Source organism: Pholcus phalangioides, unplaced genomic scaffold, assembly GCF_987345545.1.
Source record: "Pholcus phalangioides strain wild (caught in Gottingen) unplaced genomic scaffold, Ppha-v1.0 ptg000039l_1, whole genome shotgun sequence".
In the NCBI taxonomy this organism is placed as follows: Eukaryota; Metazoa; Arthropoda; class Arachnida; order Araneae; family Pholcidae; genus Pholcus; species Pholcus phalangioides.
The window spans coordinates 5,811,651-5,834,557 of record NW_028301625.1 but is presented as its reverse complement, the minus strand read 5'-3'; the positions used below and the strand labels follow the sequence as shown (position 1 = coordinate 5,834,557).

The 22,907-nt window shown below is 38.0% G+C and overlaps 1 protein-coding gene across 1 annotated transcript; it reads right to left on the bottom strand.

The window, feature by feature from the left end:
• Positions 1–461: 461 nt before the first annotated feature.
• LOC149065494 (uncharacterized) lies at positions 462–22,039 on the bottom strand. Its single transcript, XM_089253686.1, has 4 exons — positions 21,926–22,039; positions 14,739–16,298; positions 10,869–11,044; positions 462–628 (listed from the first exon to the last, which is right to left on the bottom strand). The coding sequence occupies exons 2-4, from the start codon at positions 16,213–16,215 to the stop codon at positions 533–535; spliced, it is 1,749 nt and encodes a 582-aa protein (XP_089109812.1). The 5' UTR covers positions 16,216–16,298; positions 21,926–22,039; the 3' UTR covers positions 462–532.
• Positions 22,040–22,907: the final 868 nt, after the last annotated feature.

Here is a 22,907-nt window from a genome sequence, read left to right as displayed (position 1 = left end):
GGCGGAATTCCCGCCTGGGAACATTTGGTTAGCCCATGCGTTAAGACGACTTGGAGCTCAAGAATCACTGGCTGTAAGTAGATTTGTACGACTCATCTCAGAATCTCCTACGAATCAGAGGTTTGGTTTGTGACCCATAGATCTAGGGGCGTAACCAGAAATTTCGTTCGGGGGGGGGGGGGAACCAAAGTGATAGAACAATAGATTTGGCCATTTTTTCCCCTTTTTTCGGTCATTTTCTCACATTTCGGGGGGACCAGACCCGCCATGTCCCCCCCGCTACGCCCTTGCATAGATCAATAGTCTATGTCAGTGGATTTGTAGCCCCTGCGAATCAGACGGTTGGGTCGTGACCCATAGCTCATCAAGAATCCCTTGCCGTTATTGGATTTAAAGACCCATGTTGGAAACCCCGCGACCCATAGCTTATATATAAGAACCCCATAAGAAACTAATTGCATCGAAAATGAAATTATTTATTCAAATTGGTTTGTAATTTTTGTGCCGTTCTCGTTTTACATGAACTTTTTTTTCATGTAGTGTTCGAATGTCTCGCACAATTTTTATTTCTTTGCGGTCCTTTTGTTCTCTTCCACTTCATTCTTCTATTTTGAAACCAAACTTTCACCTAGAAGAGAGCGAAAAATAAATTTCATTTTATTGTTTCACGCGAAATTAAAAATCTCAAACAAAAAAATAGATGGCAGCACACACAGGACACACCATCAGGAAAAAAGATCGCAAGTTTTTAAAGTTTAATACATCGAGCTTATATTACTCGATGGTTACTCGAAGTCACTCGATGGCAATACCACTTATAGCTCAGTGGGCAATACTGTATAAGCTCGATGGCAAAGCCGCTTGTAAGTTAACTCTTAACTCTTAATGCAGCTTTGCTCGATGGTTTAATACCTCAAGGTAGGGTTATCAGATGCGAAGACTGAGAAAGGAGGACGTCTCCGCACTCAACCTTAGTGACGTCACTTATCCCAATTTCCACGATAGATGGCACCACTATTCCAACAAATAAAACCGGTCACAACAATAATTTTCCCAATAGAACCACTAAAAAAAGCAGAAACAAAAATTCTGGGAATTTCAAGGTCTATATTGGTGCATAGGCGGAGATAGACTTGGAAGTCTGGAGGCAAGGTCATTATTGCTGGGGGGGGGGGGCACAATGATGTCAATTCATATATGCGCATATACATTCGATCAGTCGATTCCACCTTTGACGCTGGGGAGGCAAAGGTGCCCCCCCCCGTATCTCCGCCCATGTATTGGTGAATGCGTGTGGAGGAAAGACACTCATATATCAATGAAGATATATGTTTCAAAGTGGAGGAAAAAAACATTTTCTTCAGAAAAATGAAAAACAATTCCGGTAACCTAAAAAAGAGGACAAAAAAGGCTAATTTTCCGAAACGTAGGAGGACGCTTGAAATGACATCAAAAAAGAGGAAATGTCCTCTTACAGGAGGACGGTTGGTAACTGTAAGTGAACCTGACTTTAAGTTTTCTTCTGTGTAATGCTCGTAGTGCTTCCATCTGCCATCAATTATTGTAACTACGAATGAAGTATAATGATTGAATTTATGAAGTGTATCGTTGTAGGCCTATTGTTCTGTGTGGCGAGACTTTTTAACGGGGAAATCGGCTCTCATTTGCGCCTCGAAGTTGCTAATGTATACTAAAATGATATGCATATACAGGGTGTCCCGTAAGTCCTAATTTGGCCTTTATTTCATCAACCTTTCGTCGTAGAGGTATATGGTCCCAATTTGAAAATGCTCAAAGTGCGTTGAAAAACCACCCTGTATTAGTGTTGAGGATGAAAATACAGTGTCACAAAATAAAAAATCTAAATACAAATTTGAATACAAGCATAAATTTTATACGGTCCCCATGTCCTTCAACTTCCAATTAGAAAGTTGTTGCCCTGTCACTACGGAGGTCAACCGAGAAAATTCCATGTTTCTAAGTGCTATATTTGCTGGCATATTTGAATTCAAAATTCGGAGAAAAGTTGGGAAGAACAGAATTAACTAACGGACAACGAACGCTCTTTTCCCTCATTTGCACTATTCTCTCCCAACTATTCTCCTATTTTTTAATTCACATATCTCAGCGAATATGGCAGTTAAAAACCTGGGGTTTTTGTTTATTTGCTTCATAATAAACAGCGCAAAAGCTTTGTACTTGGAAGTTAGAGAATAAGAGGGTCCCCCAGTATAAGAAAAAGTAGATTTTTTTTTTTTTTGTGACACACTGTATTTTCATTCTTAAAACTGGTCATTTTGACCATTTTTTTTTAACTGGAGCCATGGCTCCACGACGAGTAATTGATGAGATGAAGGCCGAATTATAGGACTTACAGAACACCCTGTATAATGATAATTTTGGCAATAAATATGTATCATGTTCAAAGTCCCCCCCCCCCCCCCGTGAAATATATCTTCATTCACTGTGACTTTCAATAGCCTATTATTTCCCACTCGATGGCAATTTTTTAGAAATTTGGCAATAAATTAGCAATATCGCCAACGAATAGTAACTTTTTTGTAACAATCGGATATATGTCTCGTATTTAAAATCCCAATTTCCCGTATTTTTCTTTCCTCTTTCGATTTCTCTTTCTTTTCGTATTCGATTTCATTTCTCTATGGGGAGGGCGATGAACTCAAATGTTTCTCTTTTACTCCTTTTGCTGCTCCTCCGCTGCTTCAGACCATTTATAAAAAAATACCCGTCTAGTTACAAGAAAATTAAAAAGCATAATTAACATGTTGGGGACAAAAAAAAAAAATTCCATCACGATTTTTATCATTTTTTATGAGAATTTTAAAAATTATAGTTGTTTAAGTTTTGTACTGTTGGCAACACAGTAACAAGATTCTAGACGCTTCTCAGAAAAAATTTCTACCGCAGGGAGTCCCCCATCGAGGGGTTAGCGTACCAACCTCTCGATGAGTATAAAAAACAAGCCTGCCGTTCGGAATCGGCAATAAATTGTAGGTCCCGGTCTAATTAGCCCTCGTTTGCAGAAAATGACCGTGGTGCGACAAAAATGATCAAATGATTTAATTCTTTCACTATTGGCAACACAGTGACAAGACTCTCGCCGCGTCTCAACACAGTACGGCATCAGCATTTGGCAATATTTTCATCTTCTTCTGATCAGAAATTTCATCGTCCGCGTTTGTTCTCGCTAACTGTATGTATGAGAGAGATTGTACGCAGTGTTGCCAACTTAGTTACTTGTATTTTCTTACTAGATCTGGTTTTCTTTAGACCATTTGTAAAACAAAATACCCATCTAGTTTCAGAAAAACTAAAAGGAATAATTAAAATGTTGGAGACAAAAAAAATTCCATCACGATTTTTATCGTTTTTTATGAGAATTTTAAAAATTATAGTTGTTTAAGTTTTGTGCTGTTGGCAACACATTAACAAGATTCTAGACGCTTCTCAAAACAGTACGTTATTGCGCATCGGTAGAGATTGCCAGTAGTTACAAACACCATCGCCCTATGAACAACGTCGTAATTCGAGAAGAAGGAGAACGTGCACTCAACTACGAAGCATCGTGCATAAATAACGTGAGTTTACTCAAATTCTTTACAAATAAATGTAATTAAAGAGGAAATTGATGGTTTTACTGATTGTGCCCAGACTAACACCGTTCCTCAGGATAAACAAACGACAGAATTGGCAACAACGTCTGTTTCGTTAACGTTTGAAAAGTTTCTGTGATAAGAGAATAGACATTTGTGTGAAATCTATTATTATATTGTTGTTGAACAGTTTAAGAAACATCAATTGCGAATTCGAATTCTGACTGGACCTCAACGGGATTTTTTTGATTGATTTTAAGTAACAAGATTGACTTACGTGCGCGAACTGTATCAAATTACACGTGACTGTAGATTGGTGATTGGAAGCAATAATCTCATACATTCCAGAAATATTTCGTTCACAAACACCATGAGTGAATCGCAAGATAAAGTTTTTGGAGGTTATATGGATATGGAGTTCACGTACATACCGAGGGTAAATAATGATAATAATGAGAGTGGAAACGATGTCAGTGCCAGCACGAATATTCAAGTTCCCGAAACCGGAGAAATTCGTCCTCGTACTAAAACCCTTTCGGGTCGCTACCCTTTTTATTTGAGATCAATGGAACGCGATCAAATTATAAACAATTATGGTAAGGTCGTCGGTACTGAACTTGTTGAGGACCTTCAGAATATCTCACACGTTACCACCCGATCGGTTACTCTCCCTGAGTATATCGTTTCGTCAGACGATTCCTCAGATAGCACGGAGCATGAAAGTAGTTCTGACAAAAAGGATAATTCAGCATCCGTTCCACCATCAACTGATTCCGCTGATGTTGATAACCATGGATCAAAAAAGAGGAAACCCGTTCCTGGTGAGGACCGCGAAATCTCTGATGGCAGTATCATTGATGCCAACCAAGCGGTTGCAATCCCTCAAATCAAATCGACAGAGGAGTCCTCAGCTAGCAAGGACGTCGAAAAAAATTGTGATATGGATATTTCATCATCTATACCGTTACGTGATAGATGTAAGAAGAGGAAGATCTAGATATAATTTAACATTCAGCAGCCAAGAGACATACCCCCCCCCCCCTAATTGCAATAATCTAGCTGCTAAAAAGAGATATTTTAAGTATGCAATTTCTTCGTGACTACGGTGTCTTATATAGCTACGGCTGCTAGTACTCCAGAAAAGCACCAGACAATTCTGGAGCTTCTAGGTGCCGAATATTGAAGGGTGCCAATTGAAGTAATTGATCCTATTTAAGTAAATTCTAAAAATTCCCCGATTCCACCATCCAGTGGTCATTGCAAAGAGGACAGATCCGAAAGCGGTTGTGACTTGTGAGATGGATGGTGACACTGGTTATCTACTTCACAACAAATGAACATTGAAAGGTCAACGTTTATGGATTTGCGTAGTGACGGAGCCAGGAAAAAAAAACATGAGTATTGATTAGGTTTGGTCATCGAAGGTTTGGTCTACCCATATTAAGTGAATAACTGTTTTTTGGGGGCGATATCTAGCGTAGCTGTCATATACGCTTGTCCTAGATGATTTCGCCCATTCAATGTTCAATCGAATCAACCATCCAGTGGCAATTTTAAAGAAGAAAGATTCAAAAGCAATTCTGACTTGGACATCGATGGTGACACTGATTACCCACTTTGCAACAAATGAAATATCAAAAGGTCAAAGTGTCATCATTTCATTGATTGTCGTGAATGATCGGAAAAAATTGCGTAAAAGAACATGAATATTCATCAGGTTTAATCTAATCATCCCAAATAAATACATGTGACATTTTTGCTGATATCTAGCGAACTGTTTCATACGCTCGCGCTAGATTATTTTACCCATTCAATGTTCAATTGTTACTAATAATTGTTGTATTTCCTCATTCATGTGCATATTTTGATGTGAGCATAAATTTACTCAAACGAGATTGAATTGTTTAGTTATTACGTCCTTCATATCTCTTCGTTAAGACAGAGCAGCAGGCAATGTTCTGGTTAGGAGGATTATTAATTTTAAGGTAGGCCTAAATTTTTAAATTTATTATTGAGAAATCGGAAAAAAGGAAAAATATTATAATTAGCAGCTGATTAGTTTTTTGCAGCTGTCGGTTCAATATACAGGGTGATTACATAATTCCCCCTGCTGCATTTTACTGGCGAACCGTTGATCCTAGAGCAGTGGCTCTCAACCTTTGGAAGTGCGCGGCCCGGTAAATCTCTTTTGTGTAAAGTGAAAGGCCCGGTCATACACAGAACTAATGAGAAATTAATGGGAAAAATGAAACTGTGAATCCCTCACGGCCTGGTACTGGGCCGCGGTTGAGAAACACAGTCCTAGAGCAGTGGTTCGCAAACTTTTGTCACCCACGGTTCTATAATTTATAATTCATTTGCGGCTCCCCAAAAAAATTTGGTAGATATTTTCTCACATAAAAAACCATTGCAAAGCATGAATAGGTAAACAAATCAATATCTTCAACTCGCCGCGATGCACCCGACAAAGGTTGGCGACGCTCCTAGGAGCCGCGACGAACACTTTGACAAACGTTGTCCCAGAGGCATACTTCCAATTAGAAAAAGAGTATCCAAATAACGCGTAGAACTCAGATAAGCCATTCATGTTGCAAGAAGTTGTATAGTTATTAAACTCTTTTTCGATCACGGCGTAATATTACGTCCAAACACCAGTGGAATAAATTCCAACAAATTCTCTGTGTTTTCTTTCCTCTCTCTTCACCATCGCAAAGCTTTATAACACCCCTAACATCTGCGGAAGTTGCTTTTTCTTTCCGTCCTTTCTTTATAGAGCACCGTTTCACTATAAACGTGAAAGAGCGAAAGAGAACACGTAGGGTGAGGTGAAAAGAAGACTCTCTTATCTCTATATTATAGATTATACTTTTTTTCTTTCCCCTTCTTCCTTTTTCTAAGCTCGGTTAGGTTACGACAAGGTTATATTTATAGTACATATTTATTGCCGATTCGTTAGATATAGATGATCCAAATTTTTTGCCAAGGGGCCATTCAATTATTACGTAAGCAGATTTTCAGCCATTTTTGACCCCCTCCCCTCCTTGTCAGCAATCGTCAGCAAAACACTGACCCCCCCCTCCTCCTGTCAGCAAAATTTCGTCAGCAGCTTAGAATATTTCATATCTTCAAAAAGAGGCGGTTGATGACGTAAGCAACCTTCAAACCCCCCCCCCTCCCCCCTTGATGCTGACATAATACTTGAATGACCCCGGAAACCTTGTACGTGAAGTGTTTAAACTATAAAAATCAATCCCAATTTTATATGTACAATTAGCATATTTTCGGTACGTCTGCTAGACATTAAGTATTGAAGAGAAGCCAGAGCATGGACATTGTACAAACAACTACTGCTTATATCAACATGTTCTTCACACAGATTATTGTTCTGTGCAATGAACTAGAAGTCTTTAAATACTATGAAACATTTTTGAGGTATCATTGTAGACGTGAAAAAATACACATTTTTCGTTAAAAATACTTGATGTTCTCAATTCAAAATCATAGAAATCGAAAAGTTGCCAACATATTGCTTAGTTTCTAGTTCATTTAGAGTTGTTTAAAATACAGTGAGGAATATTCATTCATAGAGATATTTTGAAAAATGCTCGAAAAATCAAGTTTTTCGTGAAGTAAAAAAAGCAAAAATATACAAATGTTCAGAAAAAACGCTATTCGAAGATTTCATCATCGAACTAAGATAATTTAATTCTTTTTACTTAATTGACAATAACTTCGCTTCATAGACAACGGAACCGGGGAGCTGAGACTTTTTGAGTCCCCCCCCACCCAATAAGTTTCATCAGGGTGGTGCTGCCCCCCTCAATGTTCCCCTTCATGTCAGCGCCTTAGCTTTTCGCTTCTCAGTTCTAACATACAGAAGAACTTGGTTAATTCGAATTCTGGATAATTCGAACTTTTTTTTTTTTTCCAGTGACTTTGGAGTTCGAATTGATCAAGTTCGACTGTATTCATAAATAATCTATAAAAATAGCTATATTTATAGTTATTGTGAAGACAAAAATTGAAGTTATATAAATTTTGGAATAACTATAAGTAAATAGAAAAAGAAATCGAAAATTGTGATGAAATTCGTGATTTGAAGGCGGGCAGTCGTCTTAAAAGAGTAAATACACAGCAATGATCGATCTACAGCAGTGTTTCCTAAAGTGGGCAATATCGCCCCCTGGTGGGCGATGGAATGGTCCGGGGGGCGACAGAAGCTACGGATTAAACATAGGCCTGGGGGCGACAGAAGCTACGGATTAAACATAGGCCTGGGGGTGACAGAAGCCAAGGATTAAACATAGGCCTGGGGGCGCCAGAAGCTACGGATTAAACATAGGCCTGATGGACGCCAGAAGCTACGGATTAAACATAGGCCTGGGGGCGGACAGAAGATACGGATTAAACATGGGCCTGGGGGCGACAGACGCCACGTATTAAACATAGGCCTGGGGGCGACAGAAGCTAAGGATTAAACATAGGCCTGGGGAGCGCCAGAAGCTACGGATTAAACATAGGCCTGATGGACGCCAGAAGCTACGGATTAAACATAGGCCTGGGGGCGGACAGAAGCTACGGATTAAACATAGGCCTGGGGGCGGACAGAAGCTACGGATTAAACATAGGCCTGGAGGCCGACAGAAGCTACGGATTAAACATAGGATCCTATGGGCTCACTTGAGTTGGGGGGCGATGAGGGAAAAAATTTCTGAGGAAGGGGAGATGGAATTAAAAGTTTGGGAAACTATAATCACAGCGTATACAATAAAGATAGAAATATCTTTATGTACAGGAGACAGAGACTAATTTACTTTTGATGTATCAGGACACTTCTCTCTAGATCATTATTTCTCAACCTTTCTGAAAACAAAGGACCAGTAAAATATCCGAAACAATTTGACGGACCAGTTGTGCCCCGTGTTAAGGACAAAGGCGGTGTTTGACTTGAAAGTCTGGGGGGACGATGATGATGATGATGATGTCAATTTATGCACAGGGTGTCCTGTAAGTGCTACTGCGTTCTTTATCTTATCAACTGTTCGTCGTAGAGGTATGATTACAATTGAAAAAATGCTCAAAAGGCGTTCAAAAATTACCCTGTAGCCTGTACCAGTTTTAAGGATGAAAATACAGTGTGTTACAAAATAAAAACTCTAAATTTTATTATGATAATTATGGCGAAAATTACAAATAATATTCATCTCGCATATTTGTCAGGTTTAACGTTTATTCCTCAATTTTTTGGAATTTTAATTACGAGCGGTGGTTGTGCCTACTTCTGCCAATGTTTTTGATGACAATTGACGATGTCCCGTATTTTACGGATTATTATTTAAGATCCCAGTTAACTGGGTTTTATTTTTATCATCGAAATATGGTCATGGGATCATTTGAATATATTTGTTGTGAAATACATTTTTGTTTACTGTGATTTGTAGAAGCCCTTCCTTTCCATACCTTGAGCAGTTTGAGCAGTGATTGGCAAATTGTTTTTAAAGCAGGGCTGGACAAATCGCAGAAAAAAAAAATCTAGGAGCCAGAAATATTTTCACCTAAAGGAAAAAATCCAAAATAATGCTGCTTTGGACTTTTTTAAGATATATTGACCTTCTTTCATTTTGGAAGATATGCTACTACTACTACTACTTAACCGAACATGCACCTCGTACACATTCCTCTACGGAATTTCGAACGAACCGGCACATGCCGGAATGTGTGTTCTGAGTGTATGCTTGGCCTTAACGCATTTATGTTGTCGAGTTGCGCTCGTTTCGTATTCATGCTGCCATATGGCTTCCGTTTTCTGAAGTAAAGATGGAAATACTTGAATTTTCATGTTTTGTAAGTATCGTGTTGTAGGCCTGTCTCTGCTGGCTTATTCCATAACAACTCAACCAATGAGGGTTGCACGACTGATTCAGATTTCCCTCAAATTTGGTACACGTACAAGTACTGTCGAGGTATGAAAATACTCGAATGCTCAATGACCTGCTCCACGTATTTGTGCAACTACGTGAATTTAAATTCTGCAAAACAATTGAAAAACCCGAAAAATGGTTTCTCGCTTTTTTTTTTGTACAGCGGCTGCATTGATGCAATGTGAGTGTTAGGTATCTATGAAAACAGTATTTTTTGTATATTCAGAATAACAATAATGTAACATCTGAAAAGAAAATAGGGAAATCCTATCGCAGAACTTGAGCTTGAACTTTCTGGTTTTTTTCTAAAGACAGCCATAATTCTGAAAAACGCTCGAAAAAAAAAAACCAGAGTTTTAATTTCTTAACACTAGTATTTGTTGAAACTTCCTGGCCTATAAAAATTTACTTGCTTCACACCTTTCTTTTTTGAAAATATTTTAGCTTAAAAACTTCTCTTTCAACAGAAAATCGAATTTTGGCCATTTTTCTTAAAGGGGGGCAATTGGATAGAGCTTTCCAATTCAGTGGATTTGAAAGAGTGATATGTCAGCGTGAGTTTGTCTTAGGCTATTGATTAAATAATATATATAATACGATTATGGCTTTCGCGTATATTAAAAAATTTCGATTTTGGCGATTTCGAAATCGGAAGTTAGAGGACAGGGAGACCGTATTAAAAATTTAGATTTTCTATTTTGTTACGCACTGTATTTTCACTCTCAAAACTGATACAGGGAAATTTTTTGAATTCCTTTTGAGCATTTTTTAAATTGGAATCATGCCTCTACGACGAACGATTGATGAGAAATAGGCCGCATTAGCACTTACAGGACACCCTGTATATAAGCCAAACTCATTATTATAATAACTACTTTTTTCCCATCAATGCAACACTATTTTTTTTTTTTTGCTTCGTTATTTCAAAATCCACTAAAAGTGTATCAGTTGAATTTTAATTAACGTGTTATTCTAATGAGTCTAAAATGTCATTTCTTTCGAATCGTTCACTGGTTGGTAATAAACGTTTCTTTACATTTATTTTTGTTTCCTCGTCCCATTATTGAACACATTTTGTCCAGGGGGGTTATAATTATTCCTCGAGTCAATATGCAATAATACAGTCAAACCTCGTTAATGAGTCACTCTTGGGAGAGCAAAAATATGACTTAGTAAGTGGAGTGACTCGTTAAACGGAGTAAGCCATAGCTTGTCAATTTCTGGCTGAGGACAATTGGGACTTCCAAAAAAGTGATCCGGTAAGCGGAGTGGCGTGTTAACCGGGTGACGCACTAACGAGGTTTACTAACGAGGAGATACTGTATGTACTGACCTGTCTTTCGGTGAGATCTAACAGCACAGCAATTTCGTATCTACGTAACCTTGTAATATAATTATGGCGGGAGAATTCTTGTTCCAATTCTTGGATCTGGTGCTTTGTAAAAGCAGTTCTTTCTTTGCGAGGCTTATTGGTTTGCTGTTTCTGCAAATTTTCGTCTATGATTTGACCTGCAGCGAGAGACAAAACAGTTTATCATTGAAAATTCATATGCACACTCTCAGTTATGTTGGATGAGCTGATTCAACTACGGGGAATGGATACAGTCGATCTTGATTAATTCGAATCTTAAGGAGACAACAAAATAGTTCGAAATACAGTAAACTCTCGACTATCCGGCCTAGTTAAAAATTCGTACATAATAATTCGTTGTGATTCCAAAGCTGCACAAAAACCGATTTTGGCGTTAGGCTACACCAGACATATTCACCACGGTGCTCCCTGAATCCAGAGTGCTTGACGCTCGTGTTCGATTTCGTGCTAGCGTGTGCTTGAGATCAACGTTCCAATTAAACACCTTGGAGGAATTGCATTCAAGGATTGAAATCATCCTGATTCTATGCATTCGTATGTTAAACTTTCCGTAAGGGTACTCTTTTGGTGATGGGTAAAGGCAGTGCTTGCGACTGGGAAAATGTTGAAGGCCTCTGGGCTACACGAAATAAACCATTAAAATCCCCTGCGCTGCTATAGTTACACCTGAAAACCACTTTCTGCGTGGGTTAGGGCGGATTCACATCTACAGATAATCACCGTGCCGTGTTAGACCAACACCATCTATAGCAGAAGACCCCCCCCCCCCCCGCGCGAAGCTCGTGACGTCACCGAAGAAGGGCGGAGGCTTTCTGCTATAGATGATGTTGCGTCAGACACGGCAAACATTTTTCAACATAAAACCAATGAACATATTCATATCTAAAGTATTCTGGCCGCACAGACGCAGACAGACATTTCTATGTAAAACAATGTTTGCCGTGTCTGACACGACATGGCGAGCGTCTGCAGATGTGAATCCACCCTTACAGCGTAAGTGGAAGAACATTGCGTTGCGGAAAAGGGCTAAAAGGAAGGACCAGTCATCTATCAAGGAATTTTTCAAAAACTATAAACGGTGAGTTTTGACACTTTTATCTTAGGCCTACATTTTGCGTAAGACCTTTGACATTAGTGTAATCATTCATCAGTGAAATAATGGGTCACATACCTCTTAACATGGGAGAAAGTTAAAATGTCATTAAAAATACTATTAAACCATTGATTTTTATTAGAAACTTTTTCCATATATTTTTGATTAAATACGCTATCCTATAAATATGCTGGTATAAAATTTTACATATCTCTAATACTTAATTTTTTAAAAATTTTCAAAAAAAAACCCCATTAAAAACAGCTTGCGATCATTATAAAATGACATGACATCAATGTAACCATACAATAATGAAATTGAAATGAAGAAAACGATTCATTTCATGAAATGAACTAAAAAAAGATTTCAGATCCATTCATAAATATTTGATTAATAAAAAAAAAATGAAAATTTAAATTTTAAATAAGAACTATTCATCGCAATTTCAACCGTTTTTTCTTCATTTTAATTTTAATATTGTATGGTGGTTACATTGATGTCATGTCATTTTATCATGCGCGCAAGCTATTTTTAATGTATTTCTATGAAAATTAAAAAAAATTTAAGTATTAAAGATATGTAAAATTTTTCATACCAGCGTAGGATAGCATATTTAATCAAAAATATGTGAAAAAATTTCTAATAAATTAATAGTTAAATAGTATTTTTAATGATATCATAACTTTTCCCCTTGTTAAGAGGTATGTGACCCCTTAAATAGTTTTAGTAAGAACTAAGACTACGTTTTCGGTTAATGTTTCGTTTATTTTAAGAGCGTATGTATTCATACTGTACAATGGACAGGATTTTATGTTTCCTGCAGTCAAGTTAGGGTCGTTACAGTTAGTTGTAGGTGGTTATTATTAGTTGGTTAGTCCAATATTTTTATTCTTGGATATCTGTAAAATACGTTTTTACAAACCTACAGTTCAGTACGTAACGAGCATTTTTAAGTGCTCTCCTGCACTCAGAGATCGTAAAATATGAACAAGAGCGGATTCTGTTATAAAAAAGGTGTTTTTGATGGTATGTGAGGGTAGTAAGAGTGAGCATTTATAGGACTTCGGGCTATCCCGCTCACTCTTCCGCCACATTAGGTCGGATAATCCGGAGTCTACTGTATCCAATTCACCAATATGGGATATACAGTGCATTCACAAAAAAATCTAAAACTCTAAGCCATTTTACGATCAAGAACGTAATATTGCGTCCAAACGCCAGTGGAATAAATTCAAAAAAGTTCTCTCTGTTTTCTTTCCTTCCTCCTCATCACCGCGAAGCTTTGTTGAAACCCCCTACGAAAAAAAAAGTCGTTCTTTTTACCTCCATGATGTGTCTATCCTTCTGCTATATACATCTAAGAGCGAAAGAGAACAAGTAGGTGAGAACAAGAAAAGAGAAATCTACATCGTATACCTACCCTAATATCTGTAAGTATTACAGATAAGAAGGGGGAGGTAGAGATAAGAGTATAATATATATATAATAAGTATATATCTATCTCTTATACTTATGTACTAGCCGAGGATGACGTCAATCTCCGCTACCCATACGAAGGTTTTTAACAGCTGGCTGATGCGAAACGGAATCTATAGGAAAGAAAAAAAGCCAACTACCTTAGCGGAGAATCGAACCCACGCCTCTCACTTTCCAGGTGAGGGCCCTAGACTGCAAAGACAACGATTGTAAATCTTTCCTTAGAGCTTGTGTGCGCTGAACGGGACCGTTCATGGACGGCCAGACCTAACTCAGGCTCATAATTGCTGACACTGCCAGATGGCGGTCTATGGTCCCTTGCTCTTTAGGTCACTTTTTTGTTCATTCGCAAGATTGCTCACACTCCAAGTCACTCTCTTGCCCACTCACGTGCTTACAATTCCTATAGGCCATTGTTTTGGTCATTCACTAACCTGGTCCCTTACTGTCCCGGCAGCAAGACATTCTTAAGAGCATCAGGGGCCCCTGGGAAAAAGGATAATTTTGAGGACAGTATGTCCGTATAAAAAGTTAGTGTTTTTTATTTTTAATAACTCCTTGCAACATGAATGAATTATCTGAGTACTAAACATTATTTGGATATTTTCCCTAATTAGACGTATGTATCCGAACATGTGATGTCACTCTCCACACGAAAGTTTTCAACAGCTGGCTGATTCGAAGATGAATTTTAGGAAAAAGAGAAAATTCAACTGCCTTTGCGGGGAATTGAACCCACGTCCTCTCACTTGCCGGGTGAGCGCCCTAGACTACTAGGCTCACTGGACTAGAAGTATGTATGCCTCTAGGATCACCGGTTCGCCATTAAAATGCGGCAGGGGGGGGATAATGGACAGGGCCGCAACTAGGGGGAACAGGCGGGTCTCGTGCCCCGGGCGCTAGACCTGAAGGGGTGCCAATTTCATTCTCAAACCTCTCCTTCAACATTACAAGGGGGCGTCAAAATGTTCGCTTGCCCCGGGTGACCAAGCATCTAGTTGCGACCCTTATAATGGAGTCACCCTATACAGTAACTATACAGTGAGCTCTCACATATACACCCTTTCAGTTACAAGACAAGTTTCTGTACTCCCGGTCAAATGTATAGCATAATAATGATATTCACTTATACGCCTCACTCACTTATGCGTCTTTTTTTCCTCGTTCTCTCGCACCAACGCATAGGTGAGAGATCGTTGTATGTGTATTTATGGGTTATTTTCGATTTCTATACAACCCAGAGTGAACAAAAAAAAACTTACTGGTTTCTTCATCGATTTGCTTGAAATAATCCAAATTTTGAACCGTCACTTTGTCTTCGTCAAAAATGTTCGAACAATTGAAGTCCATTGAAGATGAATGATCATGTTCCTGATTCTCGTATTTGAATTGTAGATGTTCTAGAGAACAAGTGCCACTTCCATCATTATCATTCATCGGAAAATTCATTGATGGAGAAAGGTGTACTTCGTAGTCGTCAACATCGTTTGAGATTTCGAAGTAATCCATTTCGCAATTGTACAGATTGACGAATTCGTTCTCCGCGTCTTTCATTACATCCGATCCTTGTGTTAATCCTGAAATATATCGGTCGTCGTCATCTCTCAGTTTATGGTCGTGTGAGAGTATTTTTCTGGTACAACCTGTTGATGAACAGTTGAAATAATTTTCTACCGTATTCACTTGTAGACGAGTATGGTCGTGAGAGATATTTTGCACTTCGATTGATTCCAGTGGTGTAAAATTTTTGTTTTGCTTCTGACCAAATTCAGTTGGACATCCATTTTGAAGATACTGGAAATTTTTAGTCCCACAGTTCAAATCGGTTTCAAGAATTGCCGTTGAACTTCCATTTGTCAGTTGTGTACCTGGTTCGTTTTGAGTCTTAGGAATTGTCGAACCTGCAGCATTCCAACAATTAGGTATAATATCAGATTCCGCTATGATTTTATGAATTAAAGTTTGATGTTTTTCGTTTGGCATGGCTAAATATCTTTCACATTTTTCTTGAAATGTATCATCATTATCATTTTCTAACCGACAGTTCATCCCGTTTGTCATACGATCATGATTATTGTTAACTTTTAAACTCTTGACCTGTATAGATCTGTTTCGATCTACAAGCCTCCAAAGATGGCAATCAGAGTTTTCGAGTTTTTGGTCATTCAAAATATGTTCATCCACGTCTTTCTTGTTTCGCACTAATATTTCACCATCACCACAAGAAATACAACTTCTTCGGGTCATGTTGCTGATGCTGTTGATGAATTCAGAAGTTGAGCAGTCACCAGTACAGTTTGTTATGCCTTCTGTAAAATCGTTAGGAATGTTGCAAGTTCTTTCGTCAGTTTCATCGGGTTTTGAACGTATGCGATGATTCGTAGGGTCTTCCTCTGATGGTGGATTAATCTCAAAAACTGCATCTACGCTGTACTTTAACGAGGACTTTGGTTTCAATGGTATTAAGCTAAGATCCACATTCGGTTGATCCGGGATCGCTTTGATCTGTTCGTCATCAAATATTTTTTGAAACACGTATCGTGAATGTTTAGAACATTCCTCCGGTTGATCGATGGGAATGTTTCCAAACGTCAGGTTATTCGACTCATAACAATCTCGTATTTTTGATTCGGAATCGATTTGTGCCGTAGTTGTAAAAATATTTTCCGGTTCAGGAGACATCGTGGCTTGGCCCCGTAATAATTTCTTTATACATCCAATTTGCTGGAGAGCGAACATTTTTCCTTCGGTATGTATTTTCGCTTCAATTCAGCAGTTGGTGTTAGGTGAAGGTGAACAGCATTTGGGTTAAGTCTATCTTCCTAAAAGAGGTGGAAACACCAATAAGTATTTGTTAGTATTGAATATAGTTATGCATTAAAACTACCTCTTTCAAAGAGAAACACCAATAAGTCATTTTTGACAATGACAGAAACCTTAGTGATAATACACATCTTCTTAACATACTTGCAAAGCTATTCTTTATTTTGAATTCTAACGGGATAATGTTGCTTGAAAAACTCAGTCCACTTTGGATGACTGGACCGAGTTTTTAAACAACTTAGAAACAGTGACAGTGAATTTTTCACATTGAAGTTTTGAACCCGAAGCTCTAGAAGTTTATGAATATCATTTTCCGTTTCATAAGGAAATTACAAGTTGTAAAAACGATGTGTTTTTTTTGGAAATTTTTCATAAACTAGAAGTGACGATTCTTGAATTGCAGATTTTACGTGTATTTACGTTACACCCAGGGCCATCTTAACACGAGTCCCATCCGGGCACGGCACGGGGGACCCTCATTTTCATAGGGACTTCCACGATAAGATCTGACACAATGATTTATGGCAATAAATATGTAAATCAAGAGGTGGTGCCTAAGCCCTCTTTCAGTTTGCTCTGGGGCTTTTAGATGCTGTTGAGACGGCGGTAGGGAACCAACTTTTTTGGATAAATATTCAAAAATTTGTTTGAGTTCCGTGAACAGACTCATTACCATCAAGGGTTGTCAGAGAAGTTTTTCGTTAGAAACCCCTGTCTTTTTTACGATCACATGAAGGCCCCCTGTGAGTTTGGGTTTTTAACTGAACTCAAATAAGTAGAGCCCGGATTATATGCAATTGCATATTTTTGCACTTTTTGTAGTTAGTGCATATAAATGCATAAAATCAACCGTAATTTTAGAATAAGTGAATATTTTAGCTTTTTTTTGTATTAAACGCATTGTACTAATATTTTATCTCATTTTATTCTTCAAATTTAATCAAATTTATTTAATTTTTGGATAAAAATATATTCCAAAATTCGTGCATTGTTCATCTTAATGCATATTTTTAGGCATTTTAAATGTATATTTTTGTATTTTAAAGCCGTTTTTTTTAATTTTTTGTGCATATTTTTCTTCTTATGCATACTTCTCATTTTTAAGTAGTATTTTAACATTTTTAAATGCACATTTTTTCCTTTTTTTTTTTGCTCATATTTTCCTTCTTTCGGGAAACATCAGCGTTTTTGAACGCGTATAATGTTTTTTACACTTTACATATAATTTTCAATACTCACATCTATCCCCTAAAGGGCATATTGAGGAGTTTTTAAGTCATATTATTTATTTTATGCATATTTCGATATTTTTAAATGAACATTTCAGCATTTTAAAAAATTCATATTTTTCACAATTTTTTCATTTTCGGCACTTTTAAATGCATAATTTCCCATTTTTCAGTGTATTTTTTATTTTTAGTGCCCTATTTCGGCATCTGTTTTCATTTTTTGCATATATTTTTGATTCCATGACATATCTCGGCATTTTTAAATGCAGATTTATCTTTAATTTTAGTGCATATTTCAGCGTTTTTAGTGCATATTTCAGCGTTTTTAGTGCATATTTCAGCGTTTTTAGCGCATATTTCAGTGTTTTTAGTGCATACTTCAAAGTTTTTTAATGTATATATTGCCACTATTTTAGCGCATATAATCCGGGCCCTACTCATAAGCTATTCAAAATAGAAAACGCAATAGTTAGTATTCCGAAGGGACTTCTCATTGTGCGGAAGGCGATATAAAAGTACAAACTGTACTAACGAAGTACCGGAAAAACTTCTCGACCGCAAAAGAGTCAATAGTTTTTCCTTACTATCATATGACTGGGAATCTCAAAATTGTGCATTGGACATTGAGGAGAATGGTTCTGTAAGATCCAAATGTAATTGGAGTGTGGAATGAAAATCTCAGAGTTGATCATTTTGATCGAAGAGGAGCGAAAGGTAACAAATAGGAAATAGACCCAAACAAATAGGTGCATCTTTCCCCCCCCCCCAGTGATTTGGGCCGTCTTAAGAGCATCATGGGCCCCCGGGCCAAGTGATTTTTCTGAGGCCCTACCTGTCAAATTTTTGAAAATTTCAACTACTAATTTTTCTGAGGACCCTATTCTCTTGAGGCCCCCGGGCCGTGCCCGGGTGGGCCCATGCGTTAAGACGGCATTGCCACTGGTGTTGGGAGTGTAAATGATTTCATCTTTGGCAGCATTTGTCTTTTTTTTTTTTTGTTGCTTTTTTGTACAAACAGGAATTATTGTCTGAGGCTTTCGTGGCCGTCGTTCAATGACTTGCAAGTGGTTTCCGGGATATTAGGCCATGGTCTAGGACAGTGTTTCTTAACCTGTTTTTGCCCGTGGCCCCCTATAAAAAAGGCTTTTTCTCTTGGCTCCCCTGTCTTACCCAGAGTCTTCGACCCTCATCTAGAAGTAAGATCCTTTATACGTATTGGATTTTTTCAGTGAATTTATACTGAACGAAAATTTTGCAATCACTCCGAATCACTGGGCTAGAATTTATTGAGCTCCCCGCTAGTCCGAGTTCTGTTCAGGGCTGTCTCAACATCATGGGCCCCCTAGCTAAAGCGATGCTATGGTAGTCCCACACTTAGGTGGAAATAAACAACTTACATATTCCTACTTATTTTCAAAATTTATTGTACTATACAAAATATCATGAGGTGGGGTCACTTATGGACCTGAGACCCACGGGCATGACCCCCTCACAAGAGTGGGACTGACAGAGCTGCAGCCCGGGGGGCCTGATATGATTTTTATCATTTTTTGTTTTTTCACACAATAAATTTAATCTAGAGGGGCCTTGCGAAAAAACCCCATCCTAGGGAACCTGCTGCAGAATGTAGGCGGTGAGTCCCGGGTGGGTCCATGCCATAAAATGCCCTGGTTTTATGGGTAGTTTTGTTGGATTCTGTATAAGTGTCCAGTCACTAATATAAAAGCTTTATTTCTTCACACCTTAATTTTTCTTCTCAGCTCTCCGCAGCCCTCCAAACCACCTGTCATGGCCCCTCTCTCAATTTTCCTCCGTGGCCCCCTTGAAGTATCCCAGTACAACCCGGTTGAGAACCAATGGTCTAGGGCATTTTCTTCCTAACGTTTCGCCCACATCTGTGGCAGGTATCTTCTGAGGTTAAACGGACGTAGGTCTCTCTCCGCGACAAGCGAGAAGGCTTCATGAGGAATTTTTTTTTTTACTAGCTAATATTCTATCTATTAGCTGGTCAACTAATAGATAGGTTTTCCTTTGTTTTCAAGGAAAGGCTGGACAGCTAACTTACAGGCCAAGTACGGCATCAGATAATGTGCACTTAGCTGGTGCTATATATATATATATATATATAGTGACATTTTAAAATTCATTCCCAACTAAAAACGATGCACAACAAATTGTAGCACAAAGATTTAAAAAAAAAAAAGACATGCTTTACATGTTTCCCAAAGTGGGTAATATCGCCTCCTGGTGGGCGATGGAATGGTCCGGGGGGGGGGGGGGAGGGTGATAGAAGCTACGGATTTAACATAGTATCCTATGGGCTCACTTGAGTTGGGGGGCGTTTTGGTAGGGGGCGATGGAACAAAAAGTTTGGGAAACTATGCTTTACATAGATACAAAGACAAATACAAAATCAGAAACTGTAACGGGCAAACTGCCCAACTAGGTGGATGCAAAAAATACAGAATATAAAGAATAACAAATAAATATGTATAAAAAAATAATAATAATGCTGTATTTTGGAAAAAAGCCCCCAAAAATATGGTTGTCATGGCCTAAATACAGCTACCCTGTAATAATAAGCCAGAAAAAAAAGTAACTAAACAATCTGCCCATAAAAATATGATTGTCATTCATTTAAATATGGACAGCTTCTTAATTACTCTCACCCAACTCATTATATTGCCTCTATCGTGGGGAGGGGGATTTACGACATCCGAGGGTAAGCTATTCCGTACATTTACAACCTTCCGAGGATGACGTCACTCTTCGTTATCCATACGGAGGTTTTTTTTTTTAACAGCTCGCTGATGTGAAGATGAGTTTATAGGAAAGAGAGAAAATTTAACTGCCCTTGTAGGGAATCGAACCCACGTCCTCTGGATAGAGAGTAGGAAAGATAGATAGGAAAAAAGATAGAGAGCATGGCCGGTGGGGTTCTGAAATGTAAGGCTGTGATAATGATGATGATGGTTCCGAAGAAGAGGGAGAGACAAAAAGTTATATATATATATATATATATATACAGAAACGGACCAATTAGCAGATAGCGAAAATCCCCACCCCGATGTGAAAATAAACTCCGTTGTTCGAATCTCGCACCTCGTTGAGTGCCTCTTTCTCTTCCGCTGTGATGTTATCATTATTGTTTTTGCTTAGAAATTTTTCAATACCTGCGCTGGAAAATTTCTGGAATCGCTAACAATAAATGAATCCGTTGGCGAGACTGTTCGTTGAATGAAAATTTTACGATGACAATTTCTAAACTATCTTTGTCCACATCACTAAAAAAGAACATAAAACCAGAATGTTCCTTAAAATACAAAGAAAATCGGCCTTTGAAGCAGTGGAACACGTGATACGTGAAACTTGTTCACAAATACCAAAGCCACAACAGGCGAATTGCCAAACGAGGTGGCTGAAAAAATCATGCCGGAAAAAAATATGGATGTCAAATATAACCAAAATGACCAATATAAAAGCATACATCACCAAATAATAATAATAATAATAATAATAATAATTAATATTATTTATTAAACTGCATAAAAATATTATGGTTGTCTTATCTATCTTATCTAGGTATGGATAGCTTCTCGATTTATCCCACTATGCCCATTGTACTTTTTTAATACGTATCTATAGTGTTAGAATTCACAACCCCAGGAGGTAAGCTATTCCATTTATTGACAGCCCTTTCAGAGAAACATTCCCTGCGTCGCCACAACCTGGAATTGTCCCTTACTAAACGATACGGGTTTCCCCCTTGTCGAAGCGGTTAATTTACGGTGTATCAATAACTCATGGTCCATCCTATCCATCCCGTTGAAAATTTTGAACACTTCGATCTTTTCCTCCCGACACCTGCGTTCCTCCAATGTAAACATATTCAAGAAATCAAGTCTTTCCTCCTAGCCTTGGGTGCCAACGAGAGCACGCATACCTCTTCTCTGCACCCCCTCAAGCAAGTCTATGTTCCGCTGTAGGTATGGTCTCCAAAACCTTACGGCATATTCCAGTGCAGGACGAACTAAAGCCAGTGCAGGACGAACTAAAGTCATTGTTCCGCTTTTCGGAAAGAATAACTTTAAGAGAACGAAAGGAGACCTTTTCAAGAATGAAACGGAGCATTCGATCCTCTTTTTTGATCACCACTGAACAATGTTCAGTAAACCTAAGTCGCTCGTCAATGAAAATTCCCAAATCGGTGACCCTAGTTTCATCCGGGATAGTAAGATGTGAATTATTAATTTATTTGCAAGATTTGATGAGATATACCCGGTTTCGGGTCGTGTTCGTAGCAATTTTAAAAGCAAAGATATAACATTTTATATAGAACAAAATATGGACGATACATGCATATTAAAATTTGAAATACGGTGTAAAAATATACATACTTTCATAGCTGTGCATAATCTTCTTCTCGTGGATTTCCATTTGGGCAAGACACTGTTCAAAAGTCTCTGTTGACAGAATATTAACTTCTAGGACCTTTGAGAAGAGTATGAAATGGAAAAAGAGAGGGGATTCGAGAAGAAAAGATATGAGCGAGGGGAGTTGAAGATGTATGAGTTTCATTTCTGTCATCACGGACATGCTATGGAAAAAGAGATGTTCGCAAGCAACTCGCTAAGTTTGGCGTCCCAGCTATTAGTTGGCGTTAACAGTCGCATTCAGATTTCATTATTTTAGATTTTTTCTATTCATATAGAGTTAGTTCATTTATCTTTTGCAGAAATCGGTTGGATTCACAAAAGTGAATTCTAAGATGGATACAGTGGAACCTCTCGTAGCGGACATTTTCCGTTCGCGGACACTTTTTTGAATTATGCCAGCGGGACTGAATGTATTTTACTACCCATTAATGGTCACTCCTCGTTAGCGGACAAAATTATCTGTCCAGTGGGTGTCCGTTATCGAAAGGTTCTACTTTAGTAGCAAAGAAGCAGAAACCACCACCGAATTTAGAACAGAACCGACATCTAATAACGAGGATCATATACCGGCCCGGTTTCTAATTTAGTTGGTGGTTTTGTGTAAACCTAGTTGTATGTAGTGTAGTCCTGCTTCATAAGAATACAATGCTTTTGTTTAATTCGTTTAAGGGGGGTCTTATACCTTTTAACATGGTAAAAAACTATGCTCTAGTAGGACTATCATTAAAAATAACACTTAACCATTGATTTATTTCAATTTTTTTACACATATGTTTGATTGTATATGCTATCCTATGTCAGAATAAAGTTTTACATATCTGTATAATACTTACTTTTTTACAAATCATCAAAATAATGCATTAAAAACATATTGCGCATGATGAAATAGCATTACAATAATGCAATTGAACAGAAAAAGATTCAAAATAAAGGACACTTCAGT